The sequence below is a fragment of the Pristiophorus japonicus genome, chromosome 14 (genome assembly GCF_044704955.1).
Source record: "Pristiophorus japonicus isolate sPriJap1 chromosome 14, sPriJap1.hap1, whole genome shotgun sequence".
Lineage (NCBI taxonomy): Eukaryota > Metazoa > Chordata > Chondrichthyes > Pristiophoridae > Pristiophorus > Pristiophorus japonicus.
In genome coordinates this window covers 35764045-35781382 of record NC_091990.1, presented here as the reverse complement: position 1 = coordinate 35781382, position 17338 = coordinate 35764045, and the positions used below count along the sequence as shown (strand labels likewise).

The 17338-nt window shown below is 42.6% G+C and overlaps 1 protein-coding gene across 8 annotated transcripts; it reads right to left on the bottom strand.

Moving 5' to 3' along the window:
• Positions 1-348: 348 nt before the first annotated feature.
• rpl11 (ribosomal protein L11) lies at positions 349-16945 on the bottom strand. Of its 8 annotated transcripts, none has more exons than XM_070899138.1 (7): positions 16841-16945; positions 8585-8735; positions 8384-8490; positions 5359-5490; positions 4120-4226; positions 545-655; positions 349-424 (listed from the first exon to the last, which is right to left on the bottom strand). In XM_070899138.1, the coding sequence occupies exons 1-7, from the start codon at positions 16844-16846 to the stop codon at positions 382-384; spliced, it is 657 nt and encodes a 218-aa protein (XP_070755239.1). In that variant the 5' UTR covers positions 16847-16945; the 3' UTR covers positions 349-381. The 8 variants fall into 8 exon arrangements, with proteins under 8 accessions (XP_070755239.1, XP_070755240.1, XP_070755241.1 ...); XM_070899139.1 differs by lacking the exon at positions 16841-16945 and adding an exon at positions 16752-16839; XM_070899140.1 differs by lacking the exon at positions 4120-4226.
• Positions 16946-17338: the final 393 nt, after the last annotated feature.

Below are 17338 nucleotides of genomic sequence, written 5' to 3'. Positions count from 1 at the left end.
AAAAAAATTGAATAAAAAAGGAATAGAAGGATTTTAGGGCTGTTGAGCAATATGTGTCAATGAGTGGGTGATTCACATCAATCAGGTTTTGTTCCATTCAGGTCATCAATGCTGCTCTTGAGTTTGCAGACAGTTGGAATACATGTCAAATGGGAGTATGTGGTAAACTCATCATCACTGGATATGAGAATGTAACTACTTTGTGTAGTAGAAGCACATTAGAACTAAATGACAATTCAGTACAGGTCAGAAGATAGTGTAAACCAGTGGCACATTTGACTATTGCCTTTCTGCATAATTCAAGTTACAAAGATGAGATAATTACCACTAGACTAAAAGCAGAAAAGCTTATGGATTAGATTTTTCCTTTATTATTGATAGTTACAAAACAGGTTTATTTTCCCGGCAGAATGATACCATCGTACTGCAAAAGAAAAGAAATGCACAGCATTAGAAAGTGAAATGTCTTGAAACAAATTTCAGTTTGCATCTAGACTTGTACAGACATCCAGATCAATAAGGTACATCAAGAAAGCAAAGGTACCTTCTGCTGAAACCAGCGCATGGCCTCCTCCTTGTTGATCCTGTGTTTGGCGCCAATGCGGCCACGTTTACGCTTCTTGTCAGCAATGCTGAAGCCTGGTCTGCCCAGAACCTACAAAATATGAGGAGAGAAATAAAGAGAGTCACAACAAAAGCAGGGGTTGGGCAAAGGAAAAGTCCTCTTCTGCAATGCCATCAGTTTCAAATTTTTATGGTACTGGGAGGAATTCTGAGGCAGCAGGAAACTACAAACAGGATGGGCTTTACCTAAACTGAACAATGTCTTCAGATGGTAAATGGAGCAGTGAGGGAAGATTTAAGCTACCAAGGAGAATATATGATGTTAAGGATGCATATTGTGAAGCGACAAAATGGTTCAAGATCATAAGGAAAATGTGGGGGGGGGCGGGGTGGGGAAGACACACACACACACAGATACAGCTTAAGGAACATGAGAGAGAAATTGAAAATAGTAGAAAGAAAAAGGGAACTAAATATTCCAATTGATAACATTTTCAAGATAGAGGGGAAAAATGTGAGATTGTGTGGCCTATTAATTAAGGACACAATTACAACCACCAGAAACAGTTTTTGTTGATGGTGGTGCTCAAACAGAATCTGTCTGAAATTATTTACCATACTGGGCGTACGTTACACATCAAATAATGAGAAATTTAATCAAGGATGACATCAGCTGCCAATTTTAAAAGACTTTTAATAGTAATAGGGGACTTTTAAGCATCCTAAAGACTGAGAGAAGAAATATGTATCAGATCGGAGTCTGGGTAGCAAAGCAGAACAAGTAAGCAACCTGAAGATAAAAAACTGAAAATAGTGCCCATGTGCTATTTTTATTTTCAATATAAACCTAAAATTCAAAAAAAGGAAATTAGCCAATGTGTTGCCCAGATAAATTGACTGGAAAGGAAATAGCCCAACAGAGGACAATAAACATTAGATTAATTAATTACATTCCTACTTGGAGTAATGGGGATGTGCCAATGGCTATGGGTTCCCTGGATAAAGAGGATTTAGAATAAAAATGTAGTGTATGTTTAAAAAAAAATAGCAAATAAAGAGCAAGGCAAACTGGGAGGATGAATGCAGAAGATTTCAGGAACACAGACTGATTAGCAGAGTGGTCAATTAAGAGGCGAGAACAGAGGTTTAGCAGTGCAGGTACATCGATCTTTAAAAGGCGAGAGAGCAAGTAGACAACCCCATTTACAGAATGGATCCATCGCAAAGGCACATTAGTTCACTAGAATACCAGAAATTACGGGGTTACAGTCATAAAGAAAAGCTCAATGTTTTTGTTATTGTCAGAACACAATGGTTTAAGGGCAATCTAATAGCTATTTTCAAAATTATGAAATTAGGGGATGAATTGTAAATTATGGTTTCCACTGGTTAGTAAATAGGTAACTAAGCTGTATAGACACAGGATTATCTCCTGTGTCTGACGAACCTGTTTTCTACCACAAGTGTTAGCAGAACTTGGAGTGACTTACATTAGTGGTTACTGAGACAGAGACTATAATTTATTTTTAAAAACTGGGTAAATATTTGAAAAAAATATATAAAACAATACAGAGAACGGGAAGGGGTTACAGTAGATAGCTCTAGTTGAAGAGCTAGCACTGGCACATGTGTGGGACCAAATGGCCTCCTCTGTGGCCATTTAAGTGTTTCTACTTTCTTTCAGTAATACTCAATATGACCTTGGGGGCCACGCAGCACATTTTGCCATCATCGTGGCTCTCAGGCTGCTTCACATGTCTCTGAACTACCATTCACAATCTGCCCAACATGATGATGTTGGGTGTGTCCAGTTGATATTCAGTGCTGATTCCGCCTTCCATCATTAGGAGAGGAAAGAATGTTACTTGGAAGTAGACTACCCAGCTTCAGAGAAAGAAAGTTTGAAGTTCGACCTCTGGTCAGTGCTAATTTAGCCGATCTAGCTCACTCAGGGCAAAGGATCCTGCACCTGGTCACCATCTAGATATTTATGCTGAAGTGCATATAAATGGATGTCAGCTGATCCACTGATCAAACAGCCCACCGCCTGTGGAACTGAACTGCAGAAGAGAAAATAGACAAAAGAAACTGCTACACAGTTAAGAACAGGTTTAATGTATTTATCAAGTCTGAAGAGCATTTAATGAATCCAGTGATACGAGAGCATTATGTCAGGAACCCTCATGCAATCAGGTTTAATCCCTTCTTCTTCTCCCACGAAGGAAGGTCTCACCTACTTTCCAAAGGTTAAAAAAGTGATGTTCTCCAGTCCTGTCCATAAGAAGCAATTAAAGCATTCACCTATTAAAGACCAAAATGATCCAGTTTGAGAGTAGGAAGCTGAATTCCATAGTTTATAAGGTGTGCTTATCATCATGAACCTTACACTCTATAGTGCTGCGCCACAACCAAGTCATCAGGAAATTATGGTTTTAAAATCTAATACTCCAGACCAAATTTTTAAAAAAACTTTCAACAGCATTATTTTCTCCCCCAACCTCTGATCCATGACGTACACGACCCCCTTTAAGTGCCCAAGACAATCTGCAGACAGACATCTCCCAACACTGCTGATAAATAATGGGCTAGAATTTGCCATCAAAATAAGGGTGAGGCTGATGGCTCTCGCTGATATTTATGCGAATGATGCACCAACTTCAGTGGAGGGGCACTTGCAAAGTTAAACGCGAATATCTAAAAGTTGCTGTCGGAGTTGCACCACTCCGCTGTTACCTTCACGAAAACAGCATCTCGCTGCCTGGCTCGCCACTGACATGCATTGAATGGTGTAAAGTTGCTGTATTTGCGCGGCAGATAAAAACTAAACACGCCACGGCAAGTTAAGCCAAGTCTCAGTATCCTTTGAACGATGTAATAAGTGTTAGCTACTGCCAGTCAACCTCTCTGGCACTGAAAATTAACAAGCGTGGAGTCCCATTCCTTCAGGTATTAATTGTTGTTGGAAGATTTAAAAAAAAAATCAAATTTATAATTTAAAATAAACTTTTCCTGTTTCTTTTTTCACTATTAATCCAATCTTTCTTTCCCTGATTTGACATTAAATTCACTCACTCTAATTTACACTTCCCTCTCAATCCTTGTGGTGTTTATTTCACAATCCTCCACTCTGGTTAAGGATAGATGCAGTTGCTTGCCCTGTTCATTCAGGCCCCAGATTCCCGGTTTCCCTCGCTGCGCCATTATCAGCTTGCGCCTCCAGCAACGTGCTAGCCAAAAATTTTAAAATCTTAAACGTGCATGGGCAAGTCTAACTAATGGCAGACACCATTAGATGCCCTGCTACAGCAAATCATGGCCCAATCTATTTGAAAGTTGTGAGTGTGTGCAACCAACATCATACCACCCAATGGCACAACACAATGCAACTCCAATCAGTTTGAATATATTTGAGTAACAGTATCTTCCATTCTGCCATCAAATGTTACTATCTATTGGTTAGATAAAAGGAAGCACCATTAATACAAGAGAATCTCTTACCGTGCATTACGTATGTATAGGTATTACCTACCCATCACATTTTTTCCCTTTTCTCACCAATTTTCTCCCCTCCCCTGAAGGCATGCACTCCTTGCTCGGGTGCAGTTCCACAGAAGCCAATCGCTCTCTGATACCATGTCCAAGTAGCCATTCTTCTTGTGTGACTAAAGATAGCAAGTGGTAATCATCAGAGGCATCACAATCAAGCTCATCCTATTCTCATAAGACATCTGAACTCTTTCCAACTGGAGTTACAACAATTAGCATCAGGAATCCTAGGCCATCGGGGAGCTGGTCTAGGATTGATCCTTTGTCTGTGTTGAGTTAGCTGAAGGCAGTAATGGGGAGCATACTATACCCCTTAAACTAGGGAAGGGGCACGGGTTAGGGGAAATTGTTTAAAAAAAATGCACTTGCTTCCTATCACTATCTGGGGACTACCCCTGCAAAGTGTACATTTGTGGATATTTAGTTAGAATATGAAGTGGATCAGCTGCCATGTAACGATCAAATAGCCCGCCAACAAGCAGACCGGAGTGAAATATGAAGAATGGCTCGCGGGCAATATACCAGAAGCTGGCCAGTGCTCATGAGGCAACACATTCAAATCAGCAGGAAAAAAATATGGTGTGATGGGACTGGTTTTGAAGCTTCAGCAGTGCTATAATCTCAAAGAATTGACAATACACTAATTACTACCCAAGTACAATGGCCAGTATATTATTCCATTTCAGAGATCACACATGGAGCCTCTAATTTGTAATTCCCCAAATTAGAGTATGAACACCAGTGACCAAGAACTATAAAATTATAGGGTCAGAATGAATTGAAGTGATTACAGCTTCTTCACTATATGGTGTTTGTTAAATTAACCTAGAACTGGGACACCAGAACACCTAGTTAATTAATTAGCATAATAGATCATGGACGTCTGGCGGTCGTGAAAGGCACTATATAAATGTAAGTCTGTCTTTTTTTTTTAAAGCATGGATTAACTGAATATCTCAACTATCACACCAGTGCAGAATGGCAGCTACTGGAAATATATTTTAAAATTGTTCCCGATTTCTTTCTTGTTGATTTTTGTATTTTTTAGTCAACTTACTTTATTGACAGCAGCACTGACAGTGACCCGAGAGCAGAAGTTCTTGGTCTGGGGTCGATGCACGCTGAAAACAGCTGGGGCCAGGAAGAATCTCTCACAAAGGGAAACATGGTTTTGAGCAGCATATCTAAATGCATATTCTCCCAACTATTTTAATCCTAAAAGGCAGGCATATAACAGATGGCACGTACCACATAGAAGTCCAAACCATAGATACCAATGCTTGGGTCGTACTTGATACCCAAATCAATGTGCTCCTGAATACCAAAACCAAAGTTGCCAGTGTCAGAGAAGTTGTTTTTCCTCAATTCATATTCACGAACCTGTGGATGAAAGGAAAAAAACAAAAATACTAAAAAAGCGTTTTATCCACTTCCTCACTTTCACAACAACAACTTGTGTTTATATAGCATCTTTAACATAGTGAAATGTCCCAAGGCACTTCACAGGAGTATTATGAGATAAAAAATTTGACACCGAGCCACAGAAGTAGAAATTAACGCAGGTGACCAAAAGCTTGGTCAAAGAGGTAGATTTTAAGGAGCTTCTTGTAGGAGGAAAGAGAGGTAGAGAGGCAGAGAGGTTTAAGCAGGGAGTTCCAGAGCTTAGGGCCTAGACAACAGAAGACATGCCCACCAATGGTTGAGCGATTATAATCAGGGATGCTCAAGAGGGCAGAATTAGAGGAGCACAGTCATCTTGGGGGGTTGATAGTCAATAATCAGATAATCAATAATCAGAAAAATGTAATTTCTAAGAAACCAACATCTATTTACATTCCTCCTGAAGCTGTAATAAAAGCTGCCTACTTTGACAAGTAACCTTATTTTTCTCCTTTCAAGTGCTGCTCAAAACTTCAACTCAAATCACTTCCGCCAACCCCAACCCAAGGTCAGAACTTTTCCCCAGAGGTCAGGTGTTATTGGATTTAAGAATTAAGGAACAAAAAAACCTTTAAAATGGGCACATTAAAAGCAGATTTCTAGCCATGAATTGTCAAAAATGTAGGAGTTAAAAATGCATACTTCCTCCAATTAGAAAGTCAATCTAAAAAGGTTCAAAAGTAAACAGCAGAGATATTTTGAAGTAGCAGAAAATAAAGCCCACATTTTGCACATAGAATTTGTATGCAAATGACCTCATATCAAATATTTTATGTTAATCTCTGCCCCAAAATCAGCTCTAAAGATGATTATTTTAGACAAATATTCCACTGTTTACATTAACTAAGGTGATTTAAGCACTTTGTACACAATTAAAAATTGTGTTTTTGTGCATACAATTCTAATTGAGCTTTAATAAACTAATTGACCGCTGAGAAACGGTCAACAGCAATAGTCAGAATGAGACAAAGTGCATCACAAGGAAGACAAAAAAGGTACCTGGTGTTAATTCCATGCATGTCAGCTTGTGCATCAGATTATTGCGGTAGGCGGCGTAGCTACAGTGTACGCCGCCGAACTCCGAACAAAATCCACACTTACCTGGTGCGAGGCCCCCTTCGATGGTGATGCTCCTTTCACTAGCCAATCAGGAAACAGAAATCTCCGATGCCCATTCATTTGTAGGGCATGGATTTGAGAAGACTTTCCTGCCATCCTCCTGTTCTGCTGCACTCTAGCATGTTAGGCAGTCAGTGCAGAATTTCATGTGGAAGTGTGGGTTGACTTCCAAAATTTAGGCAATGCAAGAAATTTTTTAATCTCTAAATAACGACACGCACTTACAGCTTTGGAACGTGTCATTCCGTTTAAGCAATGTTGCATTTAGCCATGAACTTTTTACGGACAATGTACAAAAATGAAAGTGCTCTAAATCTCTAAACCATTCCAAGTATACCAAGTTCATTTACCAGAAGATTTATTAGAACCAGTCTTTTGAAATAGTACAATTGGCACTTGCTATTCCCTGAAGGACAATTATTTATATTTAATCTTACTTTTATCTTAACTGCTTTTAAGTTTGATAAGTTTTAAGTCCATTCATTGCACACTGAAAACCATATTGCAATCTGCTGTTTTGATGCTTCACCTAATATTGCATATCACCCTCCACTTACGATGTGCATCATCATCATCATCATCATCATCATCATCATCATCATCATCATAGGCAGTCCCTCGGAATCGAGGAAGACTTGCTTCCACTCTCAGCACGAGTTCTGAGGTGGCTGTACATTCCAATATGAGAACCACAGTCTCTTTCACAGGTGGGTCAGATAGTCGTTGAGGGAAAGGGTGGGCGGGGAGCCTGGTTTGCCGCACGCTCCTTCCGCTGCCTGCGCTTGATTTCTGCATGCTCTCGGCGATGATACTCAAGGAGCTCAGCGTCCTCCCGAATGCACTTCCTCCACTTAGGGCGGTCTATGGCCAGGGACTCCCAGGTGTCAGTGGGGATGTTGCACTTTGCAACTGGCTCCTGTCTAGTCGGAACTTGACAGATTGCACGTTCGGGATTTAGTGCCGCGGAAATCCCAGACTTGTAGTTAATTTCAACGGCGGTATGTTGGCGTACTCAGAGACTACGCTGTCATATCGACTGCAAATTCTGCCCCATTGTGACCCACTCTTCCACGCAATGCTCAAGTTATGAACAGTTCATAATTGTGAATGAACTACTATAACTCAAGACAAGGCTGAAAGTGATACGTGCATAATTTAAAGTGAGTGATGTCATAGTTAATGTATACAATTACAAAAATCATAACGGTTCCAGATATTCATTAACGAAATCAATATATGCACCTGCAACTGTGTACAACAGGGGTGTCTCAACTGTAATTGCACACAAAAGTGTATGGAAAAAAAAAACTATAGGAATTATACATTTCCCGCCACAGATGATTTTTGCTATACTTTCCAAAAAGACTAGACAGTGAAATTACAGTAGTATTAACACTCAGCACTAGAGTGGTAGGACATGAATTCACATTCACACCCACCAGACGCTGAGCTACCCATGAGGAAGAAAGTAGGCTTCATGAAGGGACAGTTATGCCTCGGTCATTCATGTACAACCCAGCAGTTGGTTTGATTGCAGCACAGGTCCAAGCATTGGAGCAACTTCCCTTTTGCCCAGTTGCTACAACATGCCTATAAAATGGAGCCAAAAAGTGTAAAGGGAGAAAAGCACCTCTTAAAAATAAAAAGTTCACCTTTACAAAAGGGAAACTTATTACTTATGCAAACCATTATGAAATAAAGCAGTCCAACTTACTTTGAGGCCTTTTTCCAGGATCTCCTCAGCTTTGGCACCACGGACTGTGCAGTGAACAGCAATCTTCTCATTTCTCCTGATACCAAAAGATCTCACAGTGTAGCGAGCTGATGGAGGACCAATGTTATTTGTCAATGCTCCAAATTCAAATGCATTTTAAAATCAAGTTTTATAAAGCTCAACCAGTGGATACAAACTCACCTTTGGAGAAGACAGGGGTTTGGCCAGTGAGCTGCTCGAGCACTTTGGCAGCTCGAGTAAGTCGATCACCGCTTTCACCAACGCAGATATTCATACAGAGCTTTCTGATGCGGAGCTCACGCATAGGGTTTTCTTTCTTCTCACTCTGGTCCTAAAATAAGGGATCACCTTAGAAACCAATATATATTTTGCTGACATTACAAGGTTTAGAGCTGGCCACTGCAGCATAGATGACAGCCCTTTCTCTCCACCCTCACCCCTCCACAAAAAAAAATCACCTGCAAGGCAATTTTCTTCCCATACTCATCCCACAAAGAGAGTTACAATTGTGCTATCACCACGAGCTCAGCAAACATTACAATAATTTATGAAATTTCCAATACTTTAACCTTAGAATACAATTATAAATGACATCCTCTCTCAAACTGGAGTTGTTTGAGGATAGCACCAAGCTGTTCAACACTAGAGTGACGAACTGATTATTACAGGGAAGTCACTGATGGAGAGAGCAAAAATGTGGCTTTTTCCTGTTGTGTTCTGGTACCAGAATGCTAAATAAATCTAACAGCAGCACTACAAAAGTAATTTACCAGTTCCACAACTTTGCATTCTGCCAAGACCAAAGAATCAGCCTGGATGCAGAACTTTAGTAGCCATGCTGTCAGTCCTGCACTCAGATTCCAATTTTATTGCATACCTTTTTCGGTGATAGGTCATCAGTACAACCAACTGAAGTACCAGTCTTAAAAAGCTGATTGTAAAAGTAAATAGGATTATACGTCTTTACACCACTGTGTGCATCAGATTTTTAAAATCTACAATCATCACACATCACACTTCTCCCACAGTAATTATTTTACAAGTTTATGGCCAACCAAACTAGATAAAAGTCCCTTTCACTGATGGTGATTTTTGACAACTCAAACTGTATAGTCTCAAGTTTGTGAATTGTCTTCAATATTAAATTCTCAGCTCACCAAAAAATTTTAGAAATAAACTGAATTCAAGCTTTTATAGAAACTGGAACTTATACGAGTTACAGATCACTGCTGTATAAAGACAACTTCCAAATCCTATAACAACAGGATTTTAGTTCTCAAACTGAACCAGGGTTTCACTGCAGCAGCACTAAAATGGAAACAGTAATCCAAGCCCTCATGAACAAGAGGCATCCATTCAGCCCATCAAAGCAGATACTTGTGGCATTCAACCTCATAGTAGGCAGTCCTTCGGAGTCGAGGATGACTTGCTTCCACACCAAAAATGAGTTCTCAGGTGACTGAAGAGTCCAATGCGGGACCTACAGTCTCTATCACAGGTAGGGCAGACGGTGGTTGAAGGAACAGGTGGGTGGGGGGGCCTGGGTTGCCACGCACTCCTTCCACTGTCGACGCTTGGCTTCAGCTTGCTCTCGGCGAAGAGACTCAAGGTGTTCAGCGCCTTGCCAGATGTTTTTCCTCCACTTTGGGCGGTCTTGGGCCAGGGTTACCAGGTGTCGGTGGGGATGTTACATTTTTTCAAGGAGGCTTTGAGGGTGTTCTTGAAGCATTTCCTCTGGCCACCTGGGACTCGCTTGCCGTGTCGGAGCTCGGAGTAGAGCACTTGTTTTGGGAGTCTCATGTCAGGCATGCGGACGATGTGGCCCGTCCAGCGGAGCTGGTCGAGTGTGGTCAGTACTTCGATGCTGGGGATGTTGGCCTGAGTGAGGACACTGCGTCTATCCTCCCAGTGGATTTGCAGGATCTTGTGGAGGCAGCGCTGGTGGTACTTCTCCAATATTTTGAGCTAAATTACAGGACAAATGGGAATCTGTTCAACCTCCGCCACCTCCAGGCCAGATCCAAGGTCGTCCCATCCTCAGTCATCGAATTACAGTACCAGACGATGCTTATGTCTGCGCACACTCAGAGGTCGAACTCCAAGCCATCATCAACACCTTCACCGAGGCGTACGAAGCATGGGCCTTACACTAAACATCTGTAAGACAAAGGTCCTCTTCTAACCTGCCCCTGTCACGCAACACTGCCCCCCGGTTATCAAAATCCACAACGAGGCCTTGGACAACGTAGGCCATTTTCCATACCTCGGGAGCCTACTGTCAACAATCGACAACGAGGTCCAACACCGCCTTCAGTGTGCCAGCGCAGCCTTTGGTCGCCTGAGGAATAGAGTGTTTGAAGACCAGGATCTCAAACCCAGCACCAAGCTCATGATCTATAGAGCAATGGTGATATCCACCCTCCAATATGGCTCAGAGACATGGATTAGATACAGCAGACACCTCAAAACTCAATCCCACCAGCTTACCATCCAACTGCATTTCAAACACACCTTGAATGTGCTTAATATCTTTGCCAGTAAACACATCACCATTTGAGTAAAGAAATTCGAATGCCCATTATAAATTGACCTTTAATTTAAATTTATGTCCTCAGGTCCTTCCAACTTGACTTACTTTGAACGAATAACCTGGGGGGAATAACTCCTACATTTAAATTAGATTTCTTCCGAACCCCCACCTCACATACATCCTTCTTTCTAAACCATAAAGCTCGAGCTTCTAATCTTTATCCAATCGTGAACAGCAGCCACTGGCTTGATTACTCGTTTTTTTTTTATATTTGCTCTTGGGATGTGGGCGTTGCTGGCAAGGCCAGCGTTTATTGCCCATCCTGAATTACCCTCGAGAAGGTGCTGGTGAGCTGCCTTATTGAACCGCTGTAGTCCCAGTGGTGAAGATATTCCCACAATGCTGTTCGGGAGGAGTTCCAGGATTTTGACCCAGCGACGATGAAGGAACAGTGATATATTTCCAAGTCAGGATGGTATGTGGCTTGGAGGGGAAATTAGAGGTGATGGTGTTCCCATGCAATTGCTGCCCTTGTCCTTCTAGGTGGTAGAGGTCACGGTTTGGGAGATGCTGTCAAAGAAGCCTTGGCGAGTTGCTGCAATGCATCTTGTAGATGGTGCACACTGCAGTCACGGTGCGCCAGTGGTGAAGGGAGTGAATGTCTAAGGTGGTGGATGGGGAGCCAATCAAGCTTTATCCTAGGTGGTGTCGAGCATCTTGAGTGTTGTTGGAGTTGCATTCATCCAGGCAAATGGAGAGTATTCCATCACACTCCTGGCTTGTGCCTTGTAGATGTTGGAAAAGCTTTGGGGAGTCAGGAGGTGTGACACTCGCTGCAGAATACCCAGCCTCTGACCTGCTCTTTTAGCCACAGTATGTGTGTGGCTGGTCCAGTTAAATTTCTAGTTGGAGATAGTCATTGCCTGGCACTTGTGTGGCATGAATGTTACTTGCCACTTATCAGCCCAAGCCTGAATATTGCCCAGGTCTTGCTGCATGCGAGCATGGACTGCTTCATTACCTGAGGAGTTGTGAATTGAACTGAACACTGTGCAATCATCTGCAAACAACTCCACTTCTGACCTTATGATAGAGGGAAGGTCATTGATGAAGCAGCTGAAGATGGTTGGGTCGAGGGCATTGCCCTGAAGAACTCCTGCAGCAATGTCCTGGGGCTAAGATGATTGGCCTCCAGCAACCACAACAATCTTCCTTTGTGCTAGGTATGACTACAGCCAGTGGAGAAGTCCCCCACCCACCCCCCCCCCGCCTGATTTTCATTGATTTCAATTTTACTAGAGCTCCTTGATGCCACATTCGGTCAAATGCTGCCTTGATGTCAAGGGCAGACACTCTCACCTCACTTCTGGAATTCATCTCTTTTGTCCATGTTTGGACCAAGGCCAAATATGGACAAAAGATCAGGAACCTGGCAGAACCCAAACTGAGCATCGCTGAGCAGGTTATTGGCGAGAAGTGCCACTTGATAGCACCTTCAACGACACCTTCCATCACTTTGCTGATGATTGCGAGTACACTGATGGGGCGTTAATTGGCTGGATTGGAGTTGTCCTGCTTTTTGTGGACAAGACATACCTGGGCAGTTTTCAACGTTGTCGGGTAGATGCCAGTATCGTAGCTGTACTGGAGCAACTTGGCTAGAAGCACGGCTATTTCTGGAGCACAAACCTTCAACACGACAGCATGATGAACAGTGTGATACTGTCAGGGCCCATAGCCTTTACTGTATTCAGTGCTCTCAGCGGTTTCTTGATATCACATTAGTGATTTGAATTGGCTGAACACTGCCTTCTGTGATGGTAGGGACCTCAGGAGGAGGCAGAAATGGATCATCCACTCGACATTTCTGGGTTTTGCATTTGCATGCTGGGCTCCACCATCATTGAGAATGGGGATGTTCATAGAGCCTCCTCTTCCTGTTAGTTGTTTAACTTTCCACCACCATTCACGACTGGATGTTGCAGGACTGCAGAGCTTTGATTTGATCTGTTGGTTGTGGGATTGCTTAGCTCTGTCTATAGCATGCAGATAGTCCTGTGTTGCACTTCATTTTTAGGTACACCTAGTGCTGCTTCTTACATGCTATTCTACACTCCTCATTGAACCAGGGTTGGTCCTCTAGCTTGATGGCAATGGTAGAATGAGGGATATACCGGGCCATGAGTTTACAGATTGTGGTGGAATACAATTCTGCTGTTGCTAATAGAAACATAGAAAATAGGTGCAGGAGTAGGCCATTCGGCCCTTCGAGCTTGCACCGCCATTCAATGAGTTCATGGCTGAACATGCAACTTCAGTACCCAATTCTTGCTTTCTCACCATACCCCTTGATTCCCCTAGTAGTAAGGATATCTAACTCCTTTTTGAATATATTTAGTGAATTGGCCTCAACAACTTTCTGCGGTAGAGAATTCCACAGGTTCACCACTCTCTGGTGAAGACGTTTTTCCTCATCTCGGTCCTAAATGGCTTACCCCTTATCCTTCGACTGTGACCCCTGGTTCTGGACTTCCCCAACATTGGGAACATTCTTCCTGCATCTAACCTGTCTAAACCCGTCAGAATTTTAAACATTTCTATGAGATCCCCTCTCATTCTTCTGAACTCCAGTGAATACAAGCCCAGTTAATCCAGTCTTTCTTGATATGTCAGTCCCGCCATCCCGGGAATCAGTCTGGTGAACTTTCGCTGCACTCCCTCAATAGCAAGAATATCCTTCCTCAAGCTAGGAGACCAAAACTGTACACAATACTCCAGGTGTGGCCTCACCAAGGCCCTGTACAACTGTAGTAACACCTCCCTGCCCCTGCACTCAAATCCCCTCGCTATGAGACCAACATGCCATTTGCTTTCTTAACCACCTGCTGTACCTGCATGCCAACCTTCAATGAGTGATGTACCATGACACACAGGTCTCGTTGCACCTTCCCTTTTCCTAATCTGTCACCATTCAGATAATAGTCTGTCTCTCTGTTTTTACCACCAAAAAGTGGATAACTTCACATTTATCCACATTATACTTCATCTGCCATGCATTTGCCCACTCACCTAACCTATCCAAGTCACTCTGCAGCCTCATAGCTTCCTCCTCGCAGCTCACACTGCCACCCAACTTAATGTCATCCGCAAATTTGGAGATACTACATTTAATCCCCTCGTCTAAATCATTAATGTACAATGGAAGCAGCTGGGGCCCCAGCACAGAACCTTGCGGTACCCCACTAGTCACTGCCTGCCATTCTGAAAAGTACCCATTTAATCCTACTCTTTGCTTCCTGTCTGCCAACCAGTTCTCAATCCACGTCAGCACACTACCCCCAATCCCATGTGCTTTAACTTTGCACATTAATCTCTTGTGTGGGACCCTGTCGAAAGCCTTCTGAAATTCCAAATACACATCAACTGGTTCTCACTGGAAACATCCTCAAAAAATTCCAGAAGATTTATCAAGCATGATTTCCCTTTCACAAATCCATGCTGACTTGGACCTATCATGTCACCTCTTTCCAAATGCGCTGCTATGACATCCTTAATAATTGATTCCATCATTTTACCCATTACCGATGTCAGGCTGACCAGTCGATAATTCCCTGTTTTCTCTCTCCCTCCTTTTTTTAAAAAAAAGTGGGGTTACATTGGCTACCCTCCACTCCATAGGAACTGATCCAGAGTCTATGGAATGTTGGAAAATGACTGTCAATGCATCCGCTATTTCCAAGGCCACCTCCTTAAGTACTCTGGGATGCAGACCATCAGGCCTTGGGGATTTATTGGCCTTCAATCCCATCAATTTCCCCAACACAATTTCCGTACTAATAAGGATTTCCCTCAGTTCCTCTTTCTTACTAGACCCTCTGACCCCTTTTATATCCGGAAGGTTGTTTGTGTCCTCCTTAGTGAATACCGAACCAAAGTACTTATTCAATTGGTCTGCCATTTCTTTGTTCCCCGTTATGACTTCCCCTGATCCTGACTGCAGGGGACCTACGTTTGTCTTTACTAACCTTTTTCTCTTTACATATCTATAGAAGCTTTTTCAGTCCATTTTAATGTTCACTGCAAGCTTCCTCTCGTACTCTATTTTCCCTGCCCTAATCAAACCCTTTGTCCTCCTCTGCTGAGTTCTAAATTTCTCCCAGTCCCCGGGTTCGCTGCTATTTCTGGCCAATTTGTATGCCACTTCCTTGGCTTTAATACTATCCCCGATTTCCCTTGATAGCCACGATTGAGCCACCTTCCCTTTTTTATTTTTACGCCAGACAGGGATGTACAATTGTTGTAGTTCATCCATGTGGTCTCTAAATGTCTGCCATTACCTATCCACTGTCAACCCCTTAAGTATCATTCGCCAATCTATCCCAGCCAATTCACGCCTCATACCTTCAAAGTTATCCTTCTTTAAGTTCTGGACCATGGTCTCTGAATTAACTGTTTCATTCTCCATCCTAATGCAGAATTCCACTATATTATGGTCACTCTTCCCCAGGGCCTCGCACAACGAGATTGCTAATTAATCCTCTCTCATTACACAACACCCAGGCTAAGATGGCCTCGCCCTTAGTTGGTTCCTCGACATATTGGTCTAGAAAACCATCCCTTATGCACTCCAGGAAATCCTCCTCCACCGTATTGCTTCCAGTTTGGTTAGCCCAATCTATATGCATATTAAAGTCACCCATGATAACTGCTGCACCTTTATTGCATGCACCCCTAATTTCCTGTTTGATGCCCTCCCCAACATCACTACTACTGTTTGGAGGTCTGTACACAACTCCCACTAACGTTTTTTGCCCTTTGGTGTTCTGCAGCTCTACCCACATCATCCAAGCTAATGTCCTTCCTAACTATAACATTAATCTCCTCTTTAACCAGCAATGCTACACCACCTCCTTTTCCTTTTATTCTATCCTTGGCCTACAGCACCTCATGGATGCCCAATTCTGCTGCTGATAATGGCCCACAGCACCTCATGGACAGCCCAGTTTTGAGCTGCTAGATGGGTTCTGAATCTATCCCATTTAAAACAGTGGTAGTGCCACATAACATGATGGAGGATGTTCTCAGTGTGAAGTCGGGACTTTGTCTCCACAAGGACTGTGCCATGGTTAACCCTACCAATACTGTCATGGACAGAGGCATCTGCGACAGGTAGATTAGTGAGGACGAGTTCAAGGAGGTTTTTCCCCTCATGTTGGTTCTCTCGCCACCTGCCGCAGGCCCAGTGTGGTAGCTATGTCCTTCAGGACTTGATCAACTCAGTCAGTAGTGGTGCTACCAAGCCACTCTTGGATGGACATTGAAGTCCCCCACCCAGAGTACATTCTCCTATCCTCTGTAAACATACATCTGTTTCTAACAGCCAAGTCGTTTGCCTGTAGATTAAAAAGTGATCCAAGCATGAAACTTGCGTTGCTGCACCCAACATCTGTATCAGCCTGACATCAAACTAAAAAAGTGCTGCGTTTCCTATTTTTTAAACCAGCTTCTTATCCAGTCAACAACAACTTGCATTTATATAGCGCCTTTAACGTAATAAAATATCACATATACTAACGTTGGATTTCCAAAAAGCAAAAAAAACACAAGTCAATAAGGAAGCACTTTTTCATTAAAATAAACTGTCACTCCGAATTTAAAAAGCAGAGAGCTTGGAACAGACAAGTTATTTAGGAAAACACACATCGGTAACCGGCGTTGAACCTAGCAACAGAGCAAATGTTATCTGTGGCCTAACTTGGCCTCCCGCAGTGAGCGGCTTTCCATTCCAGCTTATAATAAAAGTCAGTGTGAGCAAACCTCAAACCGGCGTCCTCCGTGAATTATAAAGCAATATAGTTTTGGTTATTCCTCAATCTCCCCCCCGCCATCCCGCCCCTTTCGCTTACCGCCATGTTGGTGGAGGAGACAAAGCGGCGACAGCTCAAATCACCTCAGGGCCCGAATCAAGAGGCGCCCAGAAGATGCGCAAGAAGGTTCCTGGTGCATAACGTATTTTGCATTTGCCCTCGTGCACAATGCTTAGCGCCACCTTTCCAAAGGAAGAAAAATACATCCTGTATCCTCAGAAATTATTCTTACTGTTTTGTTAATGAATGAGAAATTTAAGGGTATAAATCCCGACCTAGAAAATTAGAAAATGCTGACCAACAACTTCGTCAAAAACTGATGACTCATTAGCAAGTAATTAGACTGAAAGTGCAATGGGATAAGAACTTGTATTGGAAGAAAAAAGTTGAAAACCTGATTGGGGATTACAAGTGTGGCAGGTACAAGATTTATTTTCTATAGGAGCCTGGTGCAGTCCTCCTCCTCATCCTCTGACAAATTTGATTCCTTGGTGTGCTTTCTGGCCTCTCAAAAAAAAGTTAATTTTATTTCTTTAA